Source organism: Lycium barbarum, chromosome 4, assembly GCF_019175385.1.
Source record: "Lycium barbarum isolate Lr01 chromosome 4, ASM1917538v2, whole genome shotgun sequence".
Classification (NCBI taxonomy): Eukaryota; Viridiplantae; Streptophyta; class Magnoliopsida; order Solanales; family Solanaceae; genus Lycium; species Lycium barbarum.
Window position 1 is genome coordinate 131913565 of NC_083340.1, and position 25146 is coordinate 131938710.

Genomic DNA, 25146 nt, shown 5'->3' on the forward strand with positions numbered 1-25146 from the left:
GGATGAGAATGCTTATTGATAAGCGTGCAAGGAGCGCAAGTGACAGATGACTCCGCGTATGGCCAATTTGATTGAAGAAATATGATATAGATGACAAACTTACAATGGAAAATATCAATATTGAGATTGCAAGAACTGTATATACATATGTATTGTGTTACAAGTGTTCTTTTGAATAAAAGATCAACCAACCCCCAAAGGGAGGAGGGAATGCCCTATTTATAGTGATGAACCCATGGGCCTTCCTCAATATGAATTAATAAAATAATAATAAAAGGACAGCCCCTGTATGGATGTGATGGGATCTGACTGACGGCGCCGTCTGACACACGCATAGTTGGTAGCCGACCATGATGTGACACCACTGCTGCGCCCCAATAACGGTCATAACGGACCAACGGACTCACGGGTACCGGACCACCGGAGGTAACCCCCCGGAAAGAGATCCGAGCCTTCGGTGGCTTAAAAACCGGGACCGATGATGCTTCCGCTCGGCTTTGATCCGAATGCTTATCCGGAAACCCGATGCTTATACACGAACTTTCCCTCTTTTTCCTCCTCCGAGCCACGGTTACCCCGGATTGGCCCTCATCCGGTTTTCACCGTATACAGATAGCCCCACGCTTCCCGGACCAACGATCTATCGGAGTGATGGGAAGTGAATGAATCGTACATCCGGCCACCCGGTCGGCCAATTCTTATCACTTTATTTTGGCGGGAACGGCTGCGTTTCGTCTTCCTTTTTGTCGCCCACGTGTCCAATTCTGGTTTGTTCGTTCCTGTCAACCGCCTTTTACACGTCGTTTCGCATTAATGTCGCAACACGTGGCGATCCTCGATTGGCCGCCCTCGATAACCGTTCCTCCCTTACGCCTATATAAAGCCCCTCCTTTCCTCATTTTTCACTTTTTTGGTTTGCTCTCCATTTTCTTCTTCCTTCTGTGCGTCAACAACCATCCTTTCCGTTCACAAATTCGTTGCCAAACCTTCTCTTACCAATACAAAAAAAAAAAAAAAAAAAAAGGAAAGGGAATTAGCTTTGTCACTACTCTCGTCAATTGCTTCTTTGCTTCTTCAAATCGTCACTTCCTTCGTTTCCTTTACGCCATTCCCTACTTTTCTCCTTTTCTTTCAATCATGTCTGAAGCCACTTCTACAGACGTTCCTTCAATCTCGTCCCCGAGGGCCGAGGCCGTATCCCCGGTCAAACAAAAGGGTAACCCCGAAACTGCGGCCTCGGATATTATACCGGCAAAATTTAACTTCAACAAAGACCTGGAGGTAGAAAAACCCTCCGTCGTTTCAGACCGGGGATACGACGTGAGGCGATATCCTTCCTCTATAACCGAGGACAGGGTCGACACAGTCCGGACAGACTGCGGGTGGGACACACGCCCGGTAAGGGTTTTCGCACCCGGGCCAGATGAATCCATAACCGACCACCGGGAGGGGTTTTTGTACGTGTACACTTACCCCTTCACCCTTAAGCTCGACCCCCCGGTTGATCCGGTCATACTGGATATGTGCCGGACTTATGGCGTAACTTTGGCTCAGATCGGCCCAACTGTTTGGAGGGTCGTTGCCTGCCTCCGGTTGCTGGCCATCAGGGCTGAGAAGGAATTCTCATTGGGCCACCTAATACGTTTGTATTCCCCGAGGATATTCCGGGGTGGTGTCATAAGATTAACCAAGCGCAGCCGGAACCCGCTCTTCTCGAAGATGGACGAAGACCGGGACACGGGGTGGTTGGAACGCTACGTCTGGGTAAAATCCGAGGACATAATCCCGGCCTCCTATCAACCTTTTCCGGAGAAATGGAACGACAAACGTAAGTTCGATCCTTTGAGTAATCGTCATCATATGTTTAGTTGCTTACGGTATTGTTTTCTCACCACCCTTTCGCTACTTTACAGCAAATGGATTTGTTCCCCCGGTTATTCGAGATCTGACTGAGTGGGTCACGGCGCTCCTCAACCAGCTTCCTTATGAGGACCGGACTTGGGCCCACTTATCACGCGGTCGATGGATCGCTCAAAATCATGGTAATATTTGGCTTCCCTTTGATCTCGTTGCCTCTTTAGCCATTCGAGGCCGTCAATTTCCTTAACCTGCCTATGCTTTTGTCATTCAGGCTTGCCGAAGGGTTCGGTGGCATCTAGATCGGAGTCGGGGGCTGCTTCCCCTGCACCGGCGTCCGCGTTCGACATGGCGGGTTCCGCTCGCGTTCTCGCCGAAGCCGCCAAAAGGAAACGACCCCCCGAAAAGGGCCAACCGTCCAAACGAAAGAAAGCAAGGAGTGTTGCCCGGCCACCGAGGGAGGAGGTGGAGTCCGACTTTATTGTTCGGAGGGTAGAACCGGCACCGTTAGCGGCCCCAGTACCCGAGGAGACTGCCTCCGAACCGCCCTTGCCTTCTATGAATGAAGGTATCTTAATTCCCGCTCTTCTTTCAAGCGCGGAAGAAATCCTTTCCCCGGCCCCTCTTCGGTCGGTTGACTTCGTCGACATTTCAGGTGAAACTTCTTCGGAAGATACTCCCCTGCAAAGGAGAAAAGGAGCCGGGGAAACGGCTGTTGCTGCAACCGATCAAGGGACCGTTCCAGTTCCGGAGACCGAAGCCCCCACTCAGGCTCGTCTATCGCCCGGCCACGAACCGGTTTCTACTTCCGAGCCCCCGGCCCTCGCCAGGAATATTGAGTCTATACCGAGTTCGTCTACCCCTGCCCCGAGGGTTGCAGACTTCGAAGATATGTTTTCAACCACTCCTCCGGCTACCGGTGAAGCTGCGGGTTTTGGTCATCTTTCAATTCCTCGGGTCACGAGGTCGGCCAACCGACATACAGAATCTGGCTCTAGGGACAACCTGGTGACCATCTTCCCAGCCCCGAGCGTTGAGCCGAGAAGGACCAGATCGGCCGTAGTCACCGTCCCCGAGGATTGTGGCTTTCTATCACGTCCGGTAGGAGTGGCAAGTTATTTGCGTCCTCTTGTTTCCGATCGGATAAGCGCAAAATGACCGGGGTCACTTGGCAATGCCTCATGAACGAAGGCATGCACGCGGGCAACCGGGTAGAACTTACAACCATCTTTGCATATCAATCAGATTTTGCGCTCATTTTGGTTTTGATTCCTTATGTTTGCTTTCCTTGCAGAGTGTAGTACTGGTGAACAAAGCCTTCATCCGTGCCCAACACGAGATGGATGATCTCCGAGGCCAACTAGACGCCCAGGGCCGAGAAACGGAGAAATACAAGCACCTCCTCCGAGAGAAAGAGGAAGAGTTGAGCCAGGCCGCCGTTCTCGCCAACCTTCGTCCTGAACTCGATGCGGCTAAGGACGAAAGTCGTCGTTTAAAAAATGAGTTGGCCGCCATGACTGATTATAACCGAAGCCTCGAGGCTGATAAGATTTGCCTCAGCCGAGACAAAGCTCAGTTTTCGTCAAGGCTGGACGAGTTGGAGACCACTGTCTCTCAACTCCGAGGGGAACTTGACTTGGTGAAAGCCGATGCGACTATCTTGGCCGAGAGGAATCGGCAACTCGAATCTGATACCGCCCTGTACGAAAAACACATGAAAGTTTTCGAAGAGAAGGCCGAGGAGCGGTCTCGGATGAGTGAGGGCTTAAAAGCCGAGCTGGAGGAGGCGGTGAGTGCCAACGACGTTCTTAAGGCCGAGCTAGAAGCTGCTGTCCACATGAGGACTATCGCTGTGGCAGGCCGAGCTGAGCTAGAGGCTAAGTTGGCTAAGGTTGAGGCCGACTTGGAAGAAGCCTGGAAAGGCGTGGAGACGGCCGAGGCCCATACTGCCATTGTTGCCGAGTATGAGAAGTGGAAGTCTCGGCGGCTCACCCTTGAAGAGGCCGATCGCGGATTATCCGATCTTCCGGCCCTGATTACCCAGGCCAAGGAGATGGAGGAGGAGGCCAACCGTGCCCTTGGGTCCGACTCGGATGACTCCGAACGAACCGAGTCCGATTATTCTGACTCTAACCGTGCTGAGTAGCATAGGATCTTTTTTATTTTTGATGTAAATGTACTCTTTATAAAAGTATCCTTTGCGTATACGAAAGTTACACTTCTCTTGTGTCTTCGTTTGATTGCTTGTTTTTATTCTGCCTTGAACTATTGGTCCGAATTTCAGACAAGATGATCCGTGGTCGTTGATTAATTCTGCCCGTGGGACTTATCTTTAAGGCCGATTTGAGATGACCTCACTTCGCCCAGTTTTTTGGGCGTACAACTTGAGTACTGCCAAAATATTGGTTATTGTAATGACTTTTGTATTACAAGTGTTCGTACATATAGGAGAATTTTCATTCCTTGTACCTTTGCCATAGCAAACACTAAATGGGACACGATTCATTATGATCGTTTGGTCCTTACATCGAAGTCGGAGGCCGGTGGCCGGCCTATGCTTTTGCCGTGGCAAATGTTGAATGGGACACGATTCATTATGATCGTTTGGTCCTTACATCGAAGTCGGAGGCCGGTGGCCGGCCTATGCTTTTGCCGTGGCATATGCTGAATTTCTTCCCTTGTTTCTCTTTATCGTGCCATGCCTCGATGTGGGTACTGTGGCCCCTTAACACTGATCCGAGCTTCGAGGTCGGGTGAGTGTTACCAAGCCCTCACTCGGAAGATGCAACCTCGGGTGTCCGAGTTCTGGCCCTTGGCCTTTATTGCGTAGCACGTTGTACTCGTTGCCTCATTAAAAACCTCGGCGGAAAACCCATTTTGGGACAAAACCGCGCTTAAGGAAAAGAGTGCAACACGTGCTTTCAGTCCTAAGTTTCTATTTTTGTGTCGTGTTCGATTTCCTGCAAAAAGACAATACGGTTAACAGAAGGTATATGAGAGGATCATACCTTAGCAGTAATATCTTTTCAGATGGGCTATGTTCCAGTTGTTGCGTAGGCATTGTCCATCCATGGACTCCAGCTGGTACGATCCTTTGCCTGTTACACCGGTCACCTTGTACGGCCCTTCCCAGTTTGGTCCTAGCTTTCCCTCGTTTGGGTTTTTTGTATGCAAAGTGACTTTTCGAAGTACCAAGTCCCCAACCCGGAAATGCCGAAAGTTGGCTCTCCGATTGTAGTACCTTTCCACCCTCTGCTTTTGAGCCGCAATTCGGACCAATGTTCTTTCGCGCATCTCATCTGCCAGGTCGAGCCTTACGACCATGGCCTCCCCGTTTAACTCCTCGGTTGCATACCTGAAACGGAGAGTCGGCTCGCCAACCTCGACGGGGATAAGGGCTTCGGTCCCGTATACCAACGAGAAAGGGGTCTCGCCCGTGCTGGACTTGGCCGTGGTTCAGTAAGCCCATAGTACCTCGGGCAGCACTTCTCTCCAACGGTGCTTCGATGCTTCCAGCCGCTTCCTTAGACTTTGGATATAGTCTTGTTAGTGGATTCCGCCTGTCCGTTTGCACACGGGTGATATGGGGTCGACACAATCTTCTTGATCTTCAACCCCTCGAGGAAACTGTTGACCTTACTACCCATGAACTGAGGACCGTTATCACAAGTTATTTCGGCTGGAATGCCGAAACGGCAGACGATGTGGTCCCAAACGAAGTCGATAACCTCCTTTTCTCTGATTTTTTCAAAGGCCTGCGCTTCGACCCATTTAGAAAAGTAGTCAGTCATAAATAAAATAAAGCGTGCCTTACCTGGTGCCCGGGGTAACGGACCCACGATGTCCATTCCCCATTTCATGAACGGCCATGGTTAGACCACTGAATGCAACGACTCCCCGGGCCGGTGAACCATCGGGGCATGCCTCTGACACCCGTCACATTTTCGGACGAAGTTTCTCGTGTCTTCATCCATCTGATTCCAGTAATACCCGGCCCTGATCAGCTTCCGGACCAGAGCTTCCGCACCAGAGTGATTGCCACAGGTCCCTTCATGTACTTCCCTCATCACATACTCCATTTCCCCGGGGCCCAAACATTTAGCCAAGGGTCCGTGGAAGGAGCGTCGGTATAATTGGCCGTCCACTAAGCAAAATCGGGCTGCCTTCGTTCGTAACGAACGCGACTCCTTCGGGTCGCTTGGAAGCTTATCATCACGCAAGTAGTCAATGTATTTGTTGCGCCAATCCCAATTCAGACCTGTCGAGTATATTTCAGCGTGTCCGCTTTCTATGGCCGTTCTTGTCAGTAGCACCGTTTCTCCGGAGTTGATTTCGACCCCTTCGACCGCAGATCCCAAATTTGCCAATGCATCGGCCTCACAGTTCTGTTCTCTCGGTATATGCTGCAGGCTCCATTTTTTAAATCGGTGAAGTATCACTCTGGTTTTCTCGAGATACCTCTGCATCCGTTCATCCTTGACTTCAAACGTGCCATTCACCTGGTTTGCGACCAAAAGCGAGTCGCACTTTGCCTCGATAGTTTCTGCCCCCATACTCCGGGCCAATTCTAATCCTGCAATCATAGCCTCATACTCGGCTTCATTGTTAGTTAGCTTGATAGTTTTGATGGAATGTCGAATGACATCACCGGCCGGGGCCCTAAGGACAATACCAAGCCCGGAACCTCTAAGGTTCGAAGCCCCGTCCGTATACAGAGACCAAATGCCCGTGGCCTTTCCCGAGGTCAGCAGGAACTCTTTTTCGACCTCGGGGACCATGGCTGGGGCGAAGTCTGCTATGAAATCGGCTAAGATTTGGGATTTGATGGCCGTTCGGGGTCTGTATTCGAGGTCGTAGCCGCTGACCTCTACAACCCACTTCATTAGCCTACCCGACAACTCGGGTTTATGCATGATGTTTTTCAAAGGATAAGTAGTTACTACACATATGGGATGGCTTTGAAAGTAAGGCTTAAGATTTCTGGAGGCGCTTACTAGTGCCAACGCCAACTTTTCCAGATAGGGGTAACGGGTCTCCGCATCCCCCAATGTTCTACTCACGTAATAGATAGGGAATTGCGTACCTGATTCTTCTCGGACCAAAACGCCGCTTACCGCAACTTTGGAAACCGCTAGGTACAGAAATAGTGTCTCACCTGCCTTCGGCGTGTGCAGTAGAGGGGGGTTAGACAAGTACTTCTTCAGATCCTGCAGAGCTTCTTGGCACTCCGGTGTCCAGATAAAATCATTCTTCTTTCTGAGCAAGGAGAAGAACCGGTGACTCCTGTCCGAGGATCTCGATATGAAGCGACTTAGTGCTGCGATTCTCCCGGTGAGTTTTTGAACCCCCTTTATGCTGTTCACTACCTCGATATCTTCGATGGCTTTGATCTTTTCCGGGTTGATTTCGATCCCTCGGTTTGACACCATGAAACCTAGGAATCTGCCAGATCTCACACCGAATGCACACTTCTCCGGGTTAAGCTTCATGTTGTATTTGCGAAGCACATTGAAGGTTTCCTGCAAATGCTTTAAATGGTCCTCTGTTTCCAGGGACTTAACAACCATATCGTCAACGTAAACCTCCATTGTTTTCCCTATCTGTTCTTCGAACATTTCATTAACTAGGCGTTGGTAAGTTGCACCGGCATTTTTTAGTCCGAAAGGCATGACGTTATAACAGTAGGTCCCGTACCGGGTGATGAAGGATGTTTTCTCTTGATCCTCCGGGTACATCCGGATCTGGTTATACCCGGAGTAAGTGTCGAGAAAACTCAACATCTCATGCCCGGCCGTCGCATCGATCATTCTGTCGATATGAGGCAACGAAAACGAGTCCTTCGGGCATGCCTTGTTTAAATCTTTGAAGTCGACACACATTCGAAGTTTGTTACCTTTTTTGGGTACTACCACAACGTTGGCCAGCCAGTCCGGGTACTTTACCTCTCGGATGGATCCTATCTTCAAACGTTTTGTTACCTCGTCCTTCACAAATGCGTGTTTAGCCTCCGCCATAGGTCTCCTTTTCTGTTTCACCGGAGTAAACTTCCCATCCAGGCTGAGCTTGTGAGTTGCTATTTCTGGTGATATACCTGTCATATCTATATGCGACCATGCAAAGCAATCGGCGTTAGCACGAAGCAATTCAATTAATCGACGCCTGAGCTCCGGGGTGAGCCCCGTGCCCAGGTATACCTGTCCGGGAGATATTCGAACAGGATGATCTGCTCCAATTCCTCCACAGTTGACTGAGTTGCATCCGAGTCATCTGGCATGACGAACGATCTGGGTACCTCGTAATCTTCCTCCTTATGTACCGGGTTCAACCCGGCGCACTTTGATTGCTATTTGGGAATCTCTCCTCCGGTTGCACTTTTCCATTCCGGCCCCTCGGGCCGAGGTGCCGCTTCTTCTACTGCAAACATTTCCCTTGCAGCGGGCTGCTCGCCCCGGACGGTTTTCACTCCTTCCGGCGTGGGGAATTTCAATAGCTGATGTAGTGTTGAGGGCACCGCCCTCATGCTATGTATCCAAGGTCTGCCCAATAATGCATTATATTTCATGTCCCCCTTGATCACATAGAACATCGTTTGCTGAATGGTGCCACCCACATTTACAGGCAATGAGATTTCCCCCTTTGTGGTTTCGCTCGCCATATTGAACCCGCTTAGCACCCGGGCCACTGGTGCGATCTGGCCGAGCAGTCCTAGCTGTTCAACCACCCTCCATCGGATGATGTTGGCCGAGCTACCTGGTCAATCAGAATACGTTTAACCTTAGTTTTAAAGACTAGTATAGAGATTACCAATGCGTCATTGTGGGGTTGAACGATGTCCCCTGCGTCTCCGTCATTAAAGAAGATGGATCCCTCGGCCGAATGGCCTCGGGTGCGCTTTTCACGAACAATAGAGATCTTCGTCCGTTTCATTACCGGCCCTCGAGGGGCGTCTGTCCCGCCCACTATCATGTTGATCGTATGCTGGGGTTCGACAGGCTCGGACCTTTGAAAAGATTCCCTTTCCTTGTAGTGATTTTTGGCCCGGTCGCTCAGCAGATCTCGGAGGTGACCATTTTTCAATAACCGGGCTACCTCGTCTCTCAATTGACGGCAATCTTCGGTTCGATGCCCGTGGGTCCCGTGCTACTCGCACACTACACCCGGATCTCGCTGACCCGGATCCGACCTCAATGGTTTAGGCCACCTTACATCGGGGACACGTCCAATAGCCGAGACAAGTCCTGAAGTACTAACGTTGAAGTTGTATTCTGAAATTTTTGGAGGAACTTTATTGCCGGCGGAACTTCCGGCATCGCTCCTAAACGAGAGTCCCCGACTGTTCGATGGCCGCTCCACTCGTTTGCTGCCCCGTCCTGAGAAATGGCTCGGGCTCTCTATTGCCTTTTCCGACCTGAAACTTTGCTTATCCGGATAGGGATATGGCCGAAACCTTTCTTTCGATGATTCAGACATGGCCTCGTATCCCTTCCTTGGCGGCTCGAAACCTCTACTTATTTTGGTCCTTACCGGAGAGAACTCGAATTGATCATCCTCCACCCGAATCTTTGACTCATACCGATTGTGGACGTCGGCCCATGTTACGGCCTCGTATTCCAGCAAGCTCTCTTTCAATTTTGCCGAGGCCACCGAACTTAGCATGTTGAGGCCCTTTGTGAAGGCCTGTGCGGCCCACTCTTCCGGCACCGGGGGTAGCTCCATTCGTTCCCTCTGGAACCGGGTGACGAATTCCCGTAATAACTCGCCGTCCCTTTGGGTTATCCGGAAAATGTCAGCCTTACGGGCCTGCACCTTTATTGCACCGACGTGGGCTTTCACAAAGGCATCGGCGAGCATCTCAAAAGAAGTGATCGAATGCTCGGGCAGATGGTCGTACCACGTCAACGCCCCCTTTGACAGAGTCTCCCCGAATTTTTTCAACAGTACTGACTCTATCTCATCTTCTTCCATATCATTACCCTTGATAGCACAGGTGTACGAGGTCACGTGCTCATGCGGGTCCGTGGTGCCGTTGTATTTCTGAATGTCCGGCATCTTGAATCTCTTCGGGATCAACTTGGGTGCTGCACTCGGGGGAAAAGGCCTTTGAATATATTTTTTCGAGTTAGCCCCCTTCAGCAAAGGGGGAGCCCCCGGTATCTGATCTACCAGAGAATTGTAAGTCTCTACCCTTTTTTCGGTAGAGTCCACTCGTTTCGCCAAGGTTTCAAGCATCTTTAGTACCTCGGTGGAAGAACCGGCTCCGGAATCATTGCTCTCGACTGTCCGCGGCCTGCTTCTCTCGATTTCCGCTGTTCCCTTGGCCTTTTCCGGCCCAGGCTCCCCCTGCCCGCTCTGTAACCGGGCAATCGCCATCCCTTGCTCGGCGATTGCCGCTCTTTGTTCCTGCAACATTTCGAAAATCAAACGCAAATTAATGCCGTCATTTGGTGCCTCCGGCTCCTTCTGGCTTCGGGTCCGAGACAATGTGACGGAGTTGCGAGTTCTTAGGGGATCAGTTGCCGGTAGGGCGGCGTTAATTTGATCCACCGTGTTTTGTCGGTTGAGGCCCTCCCTCGAGTCGACGCGGTTCGGGTCAGCGGGGTTCGGTAGTCCCCGTAATTCGCTTTTCTCGTTTTCTGCCACAATCTGGGTATTATTGACATGGCCGGACTGCTCAACATCAGCCATGAGTCAGTTTTTGTCGAGACAAACGGGGCGGAAGTGTTACGGTTTGGAGGTGAGAACGACAAGAATCAGGACCAAGAACTATTATCCTTGCCCCACGGTGGATCAAGAACTATTATCCTTGCCCCGCGTATGGCCAATTTGACTGAAGAAATATGATATAGATGACAAACTTACAATGGCAAATATCAATATTGAGATTGCAAGAACTGTATATATATATATGTATTGTGTTACAAGTGTTCTTTTGAATAAAAGATCAACCAACCCCCAAAGGGAGGAGGGAATGCCCTATTTATAGTGATGAACCCATGGGCCTTCCTCAATATGAATTAATAAAATAATAATAAAAGGACAGCCCATGTATGGATGTGATGGGATCTGACTGACGGCGCCGTCTGACACACGCATAGTTGGTAGCCGACCATGATGTGACACCACTGCTGCGCCCCAATAACGGTCATAACGGACCAACGGACTCACGGGTACCGGACCACCGGCGGTAACCCCCCGGAAAGAGATCCGAGCCTTCGGTGGCTTAAAAACCGGGACCGATGATGCTTCCGCTCGGCTTTGATCCGAATGCTTATCCGAAAACCCGATGCTTATACACGAACTTTCCCTTCTTTTCCTCCTCCGAGCCACGGGTACCCCGAATTGGCCCTCATCCGGTTTTCACCGTATACAAATTCTACAAAATTACATTTTGGAGATGGAAGGTCTAAATTTTTTTACCACATTTGTCCCATGGATAGACTTTAAAAGTCAAAAGTCAAAATTTGACAAGCGGGTCACCCACCTTTAGAGCTATGATCGTAAATCAGCCCCTTTAATTCTTGGAAAGCCATCAAACCTCATTTTTTTGTGCGGAATTCCCTTCAAAGGCACGTGTCTTTAATTTTTGCCCCTTAAATCGGTGGTCTTTAATTTTACCCTTCGCTAAAAACTTTTGGTTTTGGGTTCAAATTCCTGCTTAATCAAAAATTGAAAAAAAAAATCGCAAGAGAGAATTTGGATGCGCAACACAAAGTTTTGCCTCAAACTCTACTTGATCAGGCAGAGTTTGAGTTTTGCAGTCAAATTCTGCCTGATTAGGTGGAGTTTTGCTTTCAGGCATGGCAAAACACTGCCTTAATACCTGAAGACAAAACTCTAACTTAAGGTAGAGGTTGCATTAAGGCCATTTTTTTTTAAAATCAGTTAAATTTTTGTAAAACCCTGCCTTAAGGCCTAATTTTGCTACGAAACTATGTCTTGCGTTTTTTTTTTTTATTGAGCCGGAATTCAAACTCCAAGCCTTATTATATTAGGCTAAGAACAAAATTTAAAGACCACCAATTTGAGAGACAAAAATTGAAGACCATTGCCTTTGAAGGGCAATCGTGCAAAGGACCCATCAAACCTCATAGACTGATACTATAACCTCAATAGCCCTAAACATGTGAGTTTTCTCTGATCCATCGTCAGCATTCAAGTCGTAGACTGGACTGGAGTAGATATGTTCAAATTTGAAGGCAATTCAAGAGTTGACAAGTCAACCATTGACTGCTGAATGACCCACTATTGCCCATGAAGAATTTTTTTATCAATTTTCATATTAACTAGTCTTTATGAATATGCAATTGCACGTTATTCCCAATCAATCTCAATTATAGCGTAATTTTTAGATAGTAACTTTTGTAATTATATATATATATATATATATATAGCGTAATTTTTAGATAGTAACTTTTGTAATTATATATATATATATATATGAATTACAAAATATTACTATAGTCATACAATTGTATCTACTTAATACTTCTTTGAATTATGTTCTCGGTATTTATCTTTTCTTCTTTTTCTCATATCGAAAATATGTTACGACTAAGATAATTCAATATTATGGATTAAGTGACCATAAAGCCAACACGTGCAATAGTTATCGGTATATATATTCTGAAAATAATTATCAAGTATTCCAATTTTATCTAGTACAAAATAATTTCTTATAAAAATAATATAATTTTGAAGTGAATAAAAATCGATCAATATTATTGAATCAACATTTCAGACGCTCTTAACCTATGTGCAATGCCTTTAAACATGAAATGGAAAAGGATAAAAAATTCCCCTAATGTATTGATAATGGTTTAAATGAGCGCTACTTTGGACGTCTATTGTCTTTAACTTTAGTTTTTGCCCTTTGGGTTAAAAAGGGTCCCTTTCCATTTATTGGACCTCAATTATTGTCGTTTATAATTAGAAATGTCTCTCCTTTTAATGAAAATATGAAATGACATACAAATTTAATATACACTTAGAAACACTTTTTAGAGGTTTGACCCAACATTGTTGCTCAAAACTCAAAAAGTTTTTCAATTGACGGCAAAAACAAATAGTTTCTCACCAAAATTAGTTTTTTGAAAAAACACTTTTCAAAATAAGTTGATTTTGAAAGTTTAGCCAAACAACTTTGAATCGTGGAGTTTGATACATATTCTATCATTGTAGCCTTAGTTTACGGTCTAAGGTGAATTCTCCATGACATAATTTCATTGTAATAGGTTATGGCATTTAAACTTCACACTTCATTACAAATTAACAAAATTATATTATTACTCGACTTCAAAATGTTACTTTCTTTGTTTCAATTTACGTCATATTTTTTCGCTTTTAACATTTTTCGGTTCTTTTAGACGTTAGACTTGAATGCATGTCCTTACATGTCCGCGAGTTCACTTTTTATGTCAAACTATTCCTTTGAGCAGTTTGCGGCGTACGGCTGAGAAAACAATTATACTGGATACATAGATATAGTTTTTCAAATAAAATATTAAAGTGCAAAGACAGAACAAATTAAAGATACTTAGTAATTGTATTAAAACAATTCATTGATGTAATTTACAAATCAAATAAACACAGTGACAGATAATTTAATCCACCAACCGATAATCCACAGTTTTTGAAGAGCATCAAACTGTATAGCTAGCTACCGCAAAAACGATTTGTATTGAATCAACAAAATAAAAAGAATCAAATATCAGTAACTCTATTCTTAGTTCTCTCTCAATATTATTGCAAAAGTCCAAGTAAATGGAACAATGCTAACCCAATTCTCTGTTTTGCTTCTTCTACGTACGCAATGTTGCGGAAATTCTTTAATCAAAAGTAGCTAGAAACTATCCTATTTAAATTGAGACTCATTTAGCAAAACGTTTCCGTGAAGGACATGGACTCTTCAATCATTGTAGGTGCAATTTTAATTGAAGTCAAAGTTGTTAATATTACAATTTTATCCTAAAAGGAATTATCAATTCTAATAATTTTTGAAGGGTATAAAAGTCGTTCAATATTTGAAGGTTATGTTGATCAACCAACATTTGTATTCATACTTTTAAAATAATATAGATAGATATGCGTATTCTTTTTACAAGGTTTGATATACTTCATCAGTCTCAAATTATTTGTCATTTTTTTTATTTTACAAACCCCTTAATAAATATTAATTAGGAAGGATATATGACTAACTTTACCCTTATTTATGTCTAAGTTATAATTTCTCTCCATTACAATGTTTACTCTATTTATGTGTAAAAAAAAATTGTGTCTTGAACTTCTCAAACAATAAATAATTTGAGACCAGGAGTACTATTTTTTTTTATTTTTTTTTAATATAAGGCCTGATATATTATAGTATTAATACTCCTTTCTGGAAGTTTGCCAGCCAAAGAAAATCAAAGTATTCCATAATTGCTGATGCTTACGAAGTCTCCCAAACTCAAACGAATTGGTCAACACACGCCTAGATACCAACGCCACTATAAAATGTTTCTTGGCAAAGTTAACAAATCCATCATCCTTTCTTCTCCTTATCATTCTGAAAACACTTTCCTTTTGTTCACAAGAAAAACAATTTAACCCCCATCCTAGTTTCTTTTTCTGATTCTTGAAAACACTTCCCTATTTTCAAGATAAAATTCACTCTACAAATACCATCAAAACCCAGTTTCCAACATACCACATCAGTTCTATCACCATTAATCCTAAGTTATCAGGGGACGCTAGACATCTAAATTCAAAGAGTTCTATCTTTTTTGTCAGCGGATTTCGCTCAAAACTCCTTCCCTCGATAGTCTTGAGTTGTTTGGGAGAAACACAAATATTTCTCAAAAGTGATAGTATCAAGAATATCAAAGATAACTTTTCTTTCATCTAGCAGTATAAAATCTTTCCAATCAAGAAACATGCAGGTTCTCCGTTCCAATGAAACCATCACTCCAAAGCTTTCATTTCCACCAGCAAAGTCACCACTAGTTGGCAGAACCAACAGGCCAACTAGTAAGTTTCTTGCATCACCAAGGTCTAAACACAGAGATTCATCACCCCTCATTTCAAGAAGACCAGTGAGGACAACAGCAACAAGCCATTATAGTCTACGAAAAGTTCATGGATCGGCGAACAAAGAGATCATAAAGAGGGCATTAACACCACCAGCTCGCCGACCAACCTTGAGATGGTTGGATTTTAAGCCAACTCCTAGTCGCCTTTGTAATATGTCTGCAGCATAGTTTTGGTCTTTGTAGTTTCTTGGATATAGGATGTGATGTACAAAAGAAACTCAATACGTCAGAGTTTCACTTGTTTTTTTGAGAATGGTAACATTAGTTTCACTTGTTTATTCTTTATATAGTTTTGAGAATGGTAACATTAGTTTCACTTGTTTATTCTTTATATAGATTATTCTGGACTTTCCAAGATTGCTAGCCATTTCAATTTTTCATTCTTCAGTCCGAACTGAACTACATTATTTTTAAAATTGACTAACTGATATAATATCCGATACATTATTATCCTCTGCAAAGCCAATTCCAATCTGCACTAGTGAAAGTGATACACATCAAGAATCAAACACTTCAGTTGTTCTGTTTTACAAGAAGAAGCATCCATTTTTGGTACTAATAAATGACCGGCAACAAAGAATGACATGTTGAAATTTTAAAAAATTGTAGGATATAATGTTAGTTCTCCAGTGGTGGTAAAACGAGGCGGTCTTGTCCTTCCACCAGCTTTGCAGATCGAATTATGTCTCCAGTTTTGATCTGGGGAAGGGTATCTCTTCCAATAGTTGTATATCTATGCATCATAACATAAGAGTTATCACACTGATTTGTTGAAGACAGAATAGCTTTTCACAAATTACTAGACAAAAATTTAGAAGAAACCATACCCGAAAACCGAAAATTGACCCTCATCAAACGACAAACCTCCCAAGCCAGACTGACAAACAACATTTTAATTGGATAAGCTAGGTTGCAGTATTCTATAGAGTGATAATTTAAAGAACAAGAAGAAGAAAAACAAGATTAGTCTATACTGATGAATTGCTACTTACATTTCTCTTATCATAAAGATAGAAGAAGAACTGGCTTGGTGATGAATTCTCATCTGATACATCACTATGCGCCATTGCAACTGCACCATAAACGGATAATGGCAGCACAGGCAGCTCCCCATCCTTCCGTAACAAAAGGAATAAACGATAAGCACAAGCACAACAGAAATAAATGCCAAAGAGCGGTCTGTTATTAACCATGAAACCTGTGAATACCTGAACGCTTAAAGTTGTTCTGTAAAGGGGTTCAAATTGTCCGGATGGCTTGATTTCTAAGGGAACACTGTACCCACTGGTCTTGCCCACCTCGCTGTCTGAAAGAATTGCTTGGTTTGCACAAGTTAGCTTCATCCCATCATATGCCCCATCAACCACCTAAAGAATTATAGATTTGTTGTTACCATGGCAGAAATTCTCATTCAAATAAATCTAAAGATGAGAAGTCTCAAGGATGCAAGCTTTTACAGGACAAAATATAACAAGATATAGCTGATGTCTGAACTAGATCATAGTGAGATAGTAGCTTGAAACATAAGGGACCACTAGTTACAATGATCTTCGGTCAGCAAGTATATCATAATCAAGAAATGCAAAAGTTATTTCCCATGCTCTCTTTATATAAATGTAACTCCTGAAGACATCACAATGACGGTTTTCCATATTTTAGAACAATGACAAGTTGATAACCTAGAGCTATGGAAAGGAAGTAAAGTAGTTATCAGGCCCAACAAAAAAGATGTGGGAAATGAAAGAAGAAATAACCACCATTAGGTGTTGAACATGCTTCAAGTGTAGAAATACCTGAAGTCTGATCAGTTTGTCTAACGAAAGTACGGAGACATCCTCAAATGGGATAGGAAGAGAGAAAATTGATAGAAGTTGTTAGAGTCCCACATCAGTGGATGGAGTTGTTTGCCTCCTTATATGATCTTGGGCAATCCTCACCTCGTGAGCTAGCTTTTGCCGTTGAGTTAAGCCCAAGGTTCATTTCTTAACATGGTATCAGAGCCAGACTCATCCCAATTCTTGTTTACCCTATATTCGGCCCCCATGTAATATTTACACGCTTCAGATGTCCAATCCTGACATGCGGATTTGGGGTGGGGGTGGGGGATGTTAGAGTCCCACATAGGTGCGGGATGGGGTTGTTTGCCTCCTTATATAGTGTTGTAAATCCTCACCTCATGAGCTAGCTTTTCAGGTTGAGTTAGGGTCAAGGTCACAGTGGTACAGGAGGGCCTTATCCTTGTGATGTAGATGTTTCTTATCCAACAGAGGAAAGAAGCTATCCAGAAAGAGAACTAGCAATATGGAAAGCATTTAATGAAGACGAAAGAAAACATAAACATGTAGAGTGTAGAAAGTAGACGTACACATGCAAGAACCAAAACAATTTCTACAACAACACACCAAGTGTGGTCACACAAGTGGGGTCTAGGAGGGTGAGATGTAAGCAAACATTACTCCTACCTTTGTGGGGTAGAGAGGCTAAAGTACATGTTGAGGGCTACACAATCACAGAGTGATACTAGCCAAAGAAATGCAAGAAGAATATTGCGCTCAGCTCATCACTCAAAGGTGGTTGAATATTTTCACACACCATGATGAATACTTACAATCCTCCAATTTGTCCTAAAAGACAACTTACTGATATTGGAACGAAGCGGACACAACTGGACCACAATGATGTCGAGGATCATATGACCTACCCCAACTAGTTTGGGATTGAGGCATAGTTATTGTTTTTGTTGCACAATGAGTACTTACAAGGATGAAGTGAGATTTCACTACCTTACCAGTTTTGCGAAGTTCCCTGCAGTCAGTGGTGCTGAATATCCGTCTATAACAACCTGAATCATGTCATTATACAGTTAATACTTTTCTGTTGACAAAATGTCTATCTGAAGAATATTACAAGTTATAATAGTAGAATATAAAACATTCTCCTCTGGTGCAGGCTCTAGGCTCTATTAGATGACAGACATTGTCAACCCCCTCAGAAAAGCAGAAGAAAATGTTTTTGGGGAATACTTCATCGCAATAGAGGACATTCTTACGAACATGCTCCCCAGGCGGGATATTTAACGCATTAGCTACAGCACTGCACGGATCGATACGCACAGCGCCTAGTAGGCGGTTCAAAGAAAGAGAAAGAGAAAGAGACAGTACAGCCATTTCGAGATTTGATTAAATTGCACTAATGTCTCCAAGATGAAGCTATTGCATGAGATTATGGTTGGCATTCAAGGAAACAAAAAAATGATAGGTTTTGAGTCATTAGCAAATAACTTTTCAGAAATATGTCCTCTTAACTAAAAGGTCTAGATTGATGCTTAAAAACTTTAGTATTTCTCCACCCTTGGAGTTTTGGGGACAATGAATTATTTAATTAGGAAAAGATCGCTTGAAAGAGGACAGACATAATAATGTAAATAGACCACCCACGTCATCACAGTTTTAATCTGATTCTCAAGTAAAGGATTCAGCATACCTGAATTTTTGCAGTGCTTTTGGCTTCACCAGCAGCTTCAGGAGAAAATGCTGAACCATCTACTTTCTCAACTGTAAATTCAACTATTCCTCTCCCTGTGAGCCTGACGCATTTAGTAGAAGAATATAACACAAACCATCTTCCCAAAGAAATCATTATGTAGTTGTTTTAACATGGTTGCTTATAACTTGAACACAGAGTGCTTTAAAAAGAATAGCCCACTCAAGTTTTCCTACAAAGCAATGCAATAATGTTGTTGCTGAAGTGCTAGGAAACCATGATCTGAACATTTGGATATCCAAAGGCACCATCACATTTACTATGCATATGTGATTGTCCTCGAATTTGAAAGTCGATGAACGTACATGTTTGTCATTGAAAAACTCACTTTGTAACTAGTGGAAATGTTGCTTTATTTCCTTCCAAAGGTCATATGGCATTGTCTCATTGATAATTTGACAAAACCTACACCAATTCTACTCAATTATTATACATAAACAACATACCCAGTGTAAGTGGGGTTTGGGGAGGGTAGAGTGTACGCAGACCTTACCCCTACCTTGGAGGTAGAGAGGCTATTTCCAATAGACCCTTGGCTCAAGGAAAAACAATTTCAAAGCAGTTCGAAAAATGAAATAACGGAAATGAAGAAGCCATGTCAATATAAAAATTCTACTCAATTATTTTCTCGATTCACTTTTTTTCTTTCTTTTGTTGTTATTTTTTTTTCACAGGGAAAGAGGGAGGGGGGGGGGGGGGGGGGGGGGTTGTTGGGGTTAACAACAAATATAAGGTCCTCACCTACCACATACACAATTTTTCATCTTTTCCCTGTTACTCTTATTCCCCATAGGAAGATTTGTCATATCTTCTTTATGTTTATATTTTGGTTTTGTGTGATGTAGAATAGGAGCAGCTATTACATTACACCTTGGACAACCATTAGGATCCAGACATGAAACATAAGCGTTTGGAGTAGAGAAATGAGAGAAAGTAAGTAAGTTCATGGAAGAAGCAGTATCTCCTTTGGTGGAAAACTGACACTAATGAATAGTGCACTTGATGGCATCCTTGCCTACTTGATTTCACGCACAGCTATCCCAGCAACAGTAGAAAAACAATTGAACAAGATCAGATGAGGAACTCTTTGAGAAGGAAATCAGGGAGGAAGGGAACTGGTATAATGGCAAAGATTGATGCAAGACAAGGTCGGTGGGAACCAGGTATCAAATCCTAAGATTATATAAGAAAAGCTTACTGTTCAGAATTTTGGAGAATTAATGATAAAAAGAAAGAACTATGGAAGCAGATGATCAAGCATAAGCATGGGATGCAGAACTCTGGAAATTAGCCATCACTTCTTCTCATGGTCTGGCCATTTGAAAACACAACAGATGTTTATGGAATGAATTCCAGAATAAAGTAATGACTCACTATTAGTAATGGAAGGAGAGTTGAGACAGGCTGCACAAACGGCATGGGAGGATACTCTAGCAGAAATCTTTCCAGAAAGATATAGCATGGGAATCAGCAGAAACAGTAATATTGCTGAATACTGTAATGGAAGGGCTGGAGCATTCAAGTCAGAATGAAAATGATTGGGATGTTGGGAGAGTTTGTTCATTACTCGAAATATTAGGAGTAATTCTGGATGCACGACAAAAAGATTCCCTCTTCTGGATAGCAAAGGACAGGAAATTCTATGTGATGTCATGCCTATTAAGAGCGGAAACAAGAGGGACTATAGACAGTCATGGAATATGACCTGGAGAACCAAAGCTCCAACTAAAATACCATGCTTTGATTGGACAGAAGTACATGATGCATGGCTGACCACAAGATAACATGCAAAAGGGAGGTTTCCATATGTGCAGCTGGTGCTCTCTGTGCAAGGAACACTCAGAAACTATTAATCACATTATGTTTCACGGAAACTATGTTGACAACTCTAATGTTTTTAAGCCTTTATGAGGTACACTGTGGTATTGCAACTTGGAGTAAGCTGTGTGCAATTGGAAGGGCGAAGGCTGAGGCAAGAGCAGAAACAGAGCTGGAAGACCGATCCTCTTTATATATTTTGAAAGACTGGTTAGAAAGAATCCATAGGTTCAAATTTAAAGTATTGGTACAAGTCTTCTTTTGTACATGATATAGATGTACTGGACCTTTTATCCTTACATACTTAAAAGATCAAATTCCGGCCAACTTTTATACATAAGCATACCTCCTTGGTGGTGCTGCTTGTATAAAGGGAGTTACACAAGTGCATCTGCAACATTCCAGAACTTAAATGAACCCCTGCCTTGGTAACACAGTATAAATATCCCAAGAATCAGAAAAACAACCATGTTTCTCCCTCTCCAGAGAGAGATGAAGGTGGACTGTATTAGCCCAGGTGCGTACAAGCTCGCTTAGATACCACCGTTATAAATAAAAGGGAGAAGGAGAGCAATCTATATGCCTAAACTATAAATGCCATATTTAGAAGAGAAATCATGAGAGGCCTTACCTTGGGTATTTCAAGTACTGCTGAGGCAACAAAAATGATAATCCTGGGGCCTGTAGAGAGATTATGTCTTTGATATATTGTCAACAATATTATAAGCTTTACTATGATAATTTTATTAGAAAATGTATTATCGTAAAAAGCGTGATGCATGAGAGATTTGGATAGTTTGATGCTGCAGGCGCTTTGCCTCAAATCTTGTCCTTTGTTATATTCTTCAAAGCACAATATCATTTCCTAAGCGCACGATTTGAACCTTAATACAAAATCTTATTGCTTAATAAAGCTCCGGAAAAAGGGAAAATAGCTCTAAAAGGTAAATGTGGACTACTCAAACAGAGAAACCGTGGTTTCCACTACCGATTTGCCCCCTTTTCACCACAGAAGAGTGACAGTGCTTACGGAATCATTTATAAACGTCATGGACATTACTAATTAGGTGTTTAGTGTACAAAGGAGCTCATAAATACCTGTAACAACTCCAGCTGTGCAACAGTATCAAGTGTAGATGCAAGACCAACTGATACTCTATCTGTATCTTTATCCTTTATGTACTGAAGAAGTTTTTGTAATCCACCCTGACAAGATAAAAAAGAAAGTCATCTTGATTGAAGTTTTATGTTTAAAGATATCATCTGTTTAGATGAAATCTCTAAGAAATTTCAGAAATCTGTGGAAACTGAAGTCATCTAACCTAAAGCACTTTTGAACTAAACAATCTAAGTTGTTTCGTGTTACCTTTCCCTCTATGAGAGATGTGTACAAGACTGAACCCTCTTCCTTCAGTTCAGCTGGTATGCTAGCCAAGATGGATGCTTTTTCATCTGTTGCGATCTGTAGAGATATTGAAACATTACAACATTATACTTAACACCCGAAATAGTTCTGATTTCACATTTGATTAGTGTAATACCTTCACGTGAGATTAAAAAGAATGGTAGTTATATGTCAACATTGTGCAAAACCATTCCCTGCCAGCTACCGCTTTTTAATATGTACTTCTATTATGATTGTCTAATTTCTAAGGATATGATTTTCAGAGAAGATAATGTAACTACAATCCTATACTTAATTTGAATCAGCATTGAATAAGAGTATTTCATAACTTCACATCCTTTCATTATAAGTGATTTTATTATTTTTTATTTGCAGAACCAAACAATCTGTTACAGTCGGTTAGCACGCAATGTCAACATCTTTGGGACTCTTTGAATTCTCTATACTGTAACTCTGTGTGATGGATGGTTTAAAAGAATCACATGAAAGGAAAGGTTTTTTCTGGAAAGCAAACATAAATGACCAGTTATTTATGCAGGGAGTCATTCCAAAAGTTATGTTTTGTTCTTTTTTCTGTTGGATTGCCGTGATTCATGTTGAAGAATGGCAACGTTGGTGGAGGATCAAAACTCAAGTGCTTATATCTAATTTCCCTGCGACAAAAATATTACGCAATACCTTAAGTGCTTTCTTCACATTACCCTCCATTGTTCCAAATGGCTTTCTCTGTGGAATCCTGAGCAAGTATGAGATGTCCTCAAGAGAATCCTGCAAGAAAAGGGGGGGGGGGGAAAAGGAAGAATGTGATACTACACGATTTACTATTCACACAACCAAATATGAAAAGACTAAAGGGTCGTTTGGTTCGAAGACAAGTTTTGCTGGGATAGTTATGTTGGCATTATTTTTTATTGACTGTTTGGTTTGTTGTATTTAAAATAACACACATTGCATAATTTCTAAATAGTACTAAATAGGGTGTATTAACGGAGCTAGGATTTTCACTAAGGGGTTCAAAATATGAAAAAGTAAACACACGAAGAAGCTAAAGGGGGTTCAATGTCTACTATATATATATATAGATAAAAAATAATTTTAACCATGCATAAATAGTGTAATTTTCTGCCGAAGGGGGTTCAAATCCCCTTGGCCCTTCCTCCCTCCGCCCCCGTGTATAAGTATAAGAATAGTACTGAATAGGGTGTATAAGTAATGCTGGTATTAGTTGTACTAGACTTAAAATTGCAATCAAACATTGTACTAAATTTTATACCAGCATTATTCTACGTAATACACCCTATCAAATGACCCCTAAATAGAATGTTAGTCTGGCTAAGCCACAACATACTGCAGAACAAAACAAGTGTACCTGTATAGTTTTCATATTTGTGTTGGCTGGGATAGCTCTTCGGAGAGCTAATTCTCCTGTTCTAGGGAGAGTCTTTGTTTCAGGGGAATAAAGCACTGCCTCAGCAGGAGAAATGGACAAATCTTGCCAACCATACAAAGGTATCGGAGATGCAACTTCGATAAAGATAAAGATTACAGCCATTAAGCTCTGAAATTGTTTCATTGAACTCTCCAAATGTGTTAACAAAATGGAAGGAGAAGTTGGCCTCTTTGTCAATTCCTGCATAACTGAAAAACCCGTTAAGGAGCTGAGAAGGTTACCAAATTTCTATTTTTCATCATTCTTGAAACAACATTGGTATGCAGACATAAGTGCTCCATAAGATGTTGATGTAGCTGCAAGTATGCATGAGAGAGGGAGATGTATGGTTACAAATGCATTATGCTAGTATCATGAGAAAAATAAAAGCGAAGGAAAATCAGAAAAGTCATAGCCTATGTTACATTTAGAAATTTTTCTTTGTAAACTAATTTTATGGATATAATTATCCTTGGAGAATTTCTAAATACGTAAATTATAATTTAGAAACTTGAAGATCCTATATTTAAATTCACACCAAAAATTAGTCAATTTGACCCTCACACTCCGAACTATGACACATAAAATGGAACTAAGGAAGTGGCTAATGGTCCATGAGGGTTCAAATCCTAGCAGAGGCAAAACCACTAGGTGATTTCTTCCCATCTGTCTAAGTATTGATGGACAAAGTTACCTGGTACTTGTGCTAGGGGGAGAAAGCACATAACTCATGGAATTAGTCGAGGTACGCGCAAAGCCGCAAACTGACCCGGACGACTCGATTATTATAAAAATGGAACAGAGGGAGTAACATTTTGCATGCACTACAAGGATTTGTGATGGTATCAATTTTCAAGGATACCAATTGCTCTTATTTGGCCTGACATGAAAGTTCCACAGTTTTACCTCCAAATCAGATTCCTCCCTGGCTAAATTATGGCAATTTAAACTTTTGATGATCCACATTCATTTTTAACTAATTTTTTTAATCAGGATCAACCGGTAGAGGTAAACAAGAATTCTTTGCCCAAAATTAAATCTCAGATAAACAGTGATAAGTACATTCATGTAAATCATCACATCAACTTTTCCTCAACCGCTTACTATTCATGACCCCGGAATAGATGGCACAAAGGAATGATAAAAATTTCAGAAAATATAAGCTTGCAAATAGCTAAATCTTGAGCAGAAAAGAGTACTCCCTCCATCCCAACGTTCTAATTTATGTGTCACTGTTTGGCCACATACAGAATTTTATATAGACGGAAGACTTTTGAAACTTGTGATCTAAAACAAGCTTTAAAACCACCTAAAATAAGCCAAGCCAAATAGGCTCAATTAGACATTTATGTAGTATAAAATCAGGAAAATTGACAATTTTAAAGCTAAATCGTTTCTAAATGTAAAAAGGTGAGTCTTTTTCTTTGATGACTGACTAGAAAGGAAAGTGTGATACATAAGTTGGGACAGAAAGATTATCATTCCATCAACCACTCCCTAATCCCAAACTATGGCACACAACAGAATAGTAAGGTTGGAAAACAGGTAAAATATTGAGTAGAATTGAACTAACCATGGAAGAAGCATTGTTCTTTGGGGCAATACGAGTGAGTCTAGCATAAATTCGTGTTGCTGAAGTTGTGCTGTGGAAAAAGGCTTTGTTTAATTGAAAACGATGGAGGAATGAGAGATTGGAAGTTGGCCTGTGAGTGTGACAGATGATGGAGCAGGATAAAGGGAACGCCATTGATGACAGGTTTTTCGCGCGCCTCGTCCTAAGCCTTATCTTTGCGGGGGATATCTTGGCCGTCTTTCATACGGGTAACTATTACTCACTCTGTTTCTCTTTATTTGAATCTATTTCGTTTTTAGTTTGTGTCAAAATAAATAATCTCCTTTTTTATTTAAAAATAAATTTATTTATGAATGATTTACAACTACATAAATTTTTAAGGCTTATTTTGAACTACAAGTTTTAAAATTTTTTCCTCTTTTTTAAATATCGTGCCCAGTCAAATGAGTTCATA

General features: G+C 42.4%; 2 protein-coding genes across 4 annotated transcripts; one reads left to right on the plus strand and one right to left on the minus strand.

The window, feature by feature from the left end:
- Positions 1-14305: 14305 nt before the first annotated feature.
- On the plus strand, positions 14306-15202 carry LOC132636506 (uncharacterized). The gene has a single exon (XM_060353417.1). The coding sequence runs from the start codon at positions 14769-14771 to the stop codon at positions 15090-15092; it is 324 nt and encodes a 107-aa protein (XP_060209400.1). The 5' UTR covers positions 14306-14768; the 3' UTR covers positions 15093-15202.
- Positions 15203-15403: 201 nt separating this feature from the next.
- LOC132636505 (peptidyl-prolyl cis-trans isomerase CYP37, chloroplastic) lies at positions 15404-24945 on the minus strand. 3 transcript variants are annotated; one of them, XM_060353414.1, is made up of 13 exons: positions 24693-24945; positions 23060-23320; positions 22369-22458; positions 21652-21747; positions 21384-21491; positions 20917-20966; positions 20632-20676; positions 18408-18510; positions 17713-17766; positions 16133-16291; positions 15917-16039; positions 15752-15801; positions 15404-15657 (listed from the first exon to the last, which is right to left on the minus strand). In XM_060353414.1, exons 1-13 carry the CDS (start codon positions 24864-24866, stop codon positions 15543-15545), a joined length of 1428 nt encoding a protein of 475 aa, XP_060209397.1. In that variant the 5' UTR covers positions 24867-24945; the 3' UTR covers positions 15404-15542. The 3 variants fall into 3 exon arrangements, with proteins under 3 accessions (XP_060209397.1, XP_060209399.1, XP_060209398.1); XM_060353416.1 differs by having other exon boundaries at positions 23060-23328; positions 24693-24832; XM_060353415.1 differs by lacking the exon at positions 20632-20676 and having other exon boundaries at positions 24693-24944.
- Positions 24946-25146: the final 201 nt, after the last annotated feature.

Coding starts and splice junctions, on each gene's coding strand:
- LOC132636505 (XM_060353414.1), bottom strand. CDS start 24,866: ATGGCGTTCCCTTTATCCTGCTCCATCATCTGTCACACTCACAGGCCA. Junction 18,511..20,631: donor CAAGCAGCACCACCAAGGAG/GTATGCTTATGT, acceptor TAAATGCGTCAG/GCTCACAGGGAGAGGAATAG. Junction 16,040..16,132: donor GAACAACTTTAAGCGTTCAG/GTATTCACAGGT, acceptor TTGTTACGGAAG/GATGGGGAGCTGCCTGTGCT.
- LOC132636506 (XM_060353417.1), top strand. CDS start 14,769: ATGCAGGTTCTCCGTTCCAATGAAACCATCACTCCAAAGCTTTCATTT.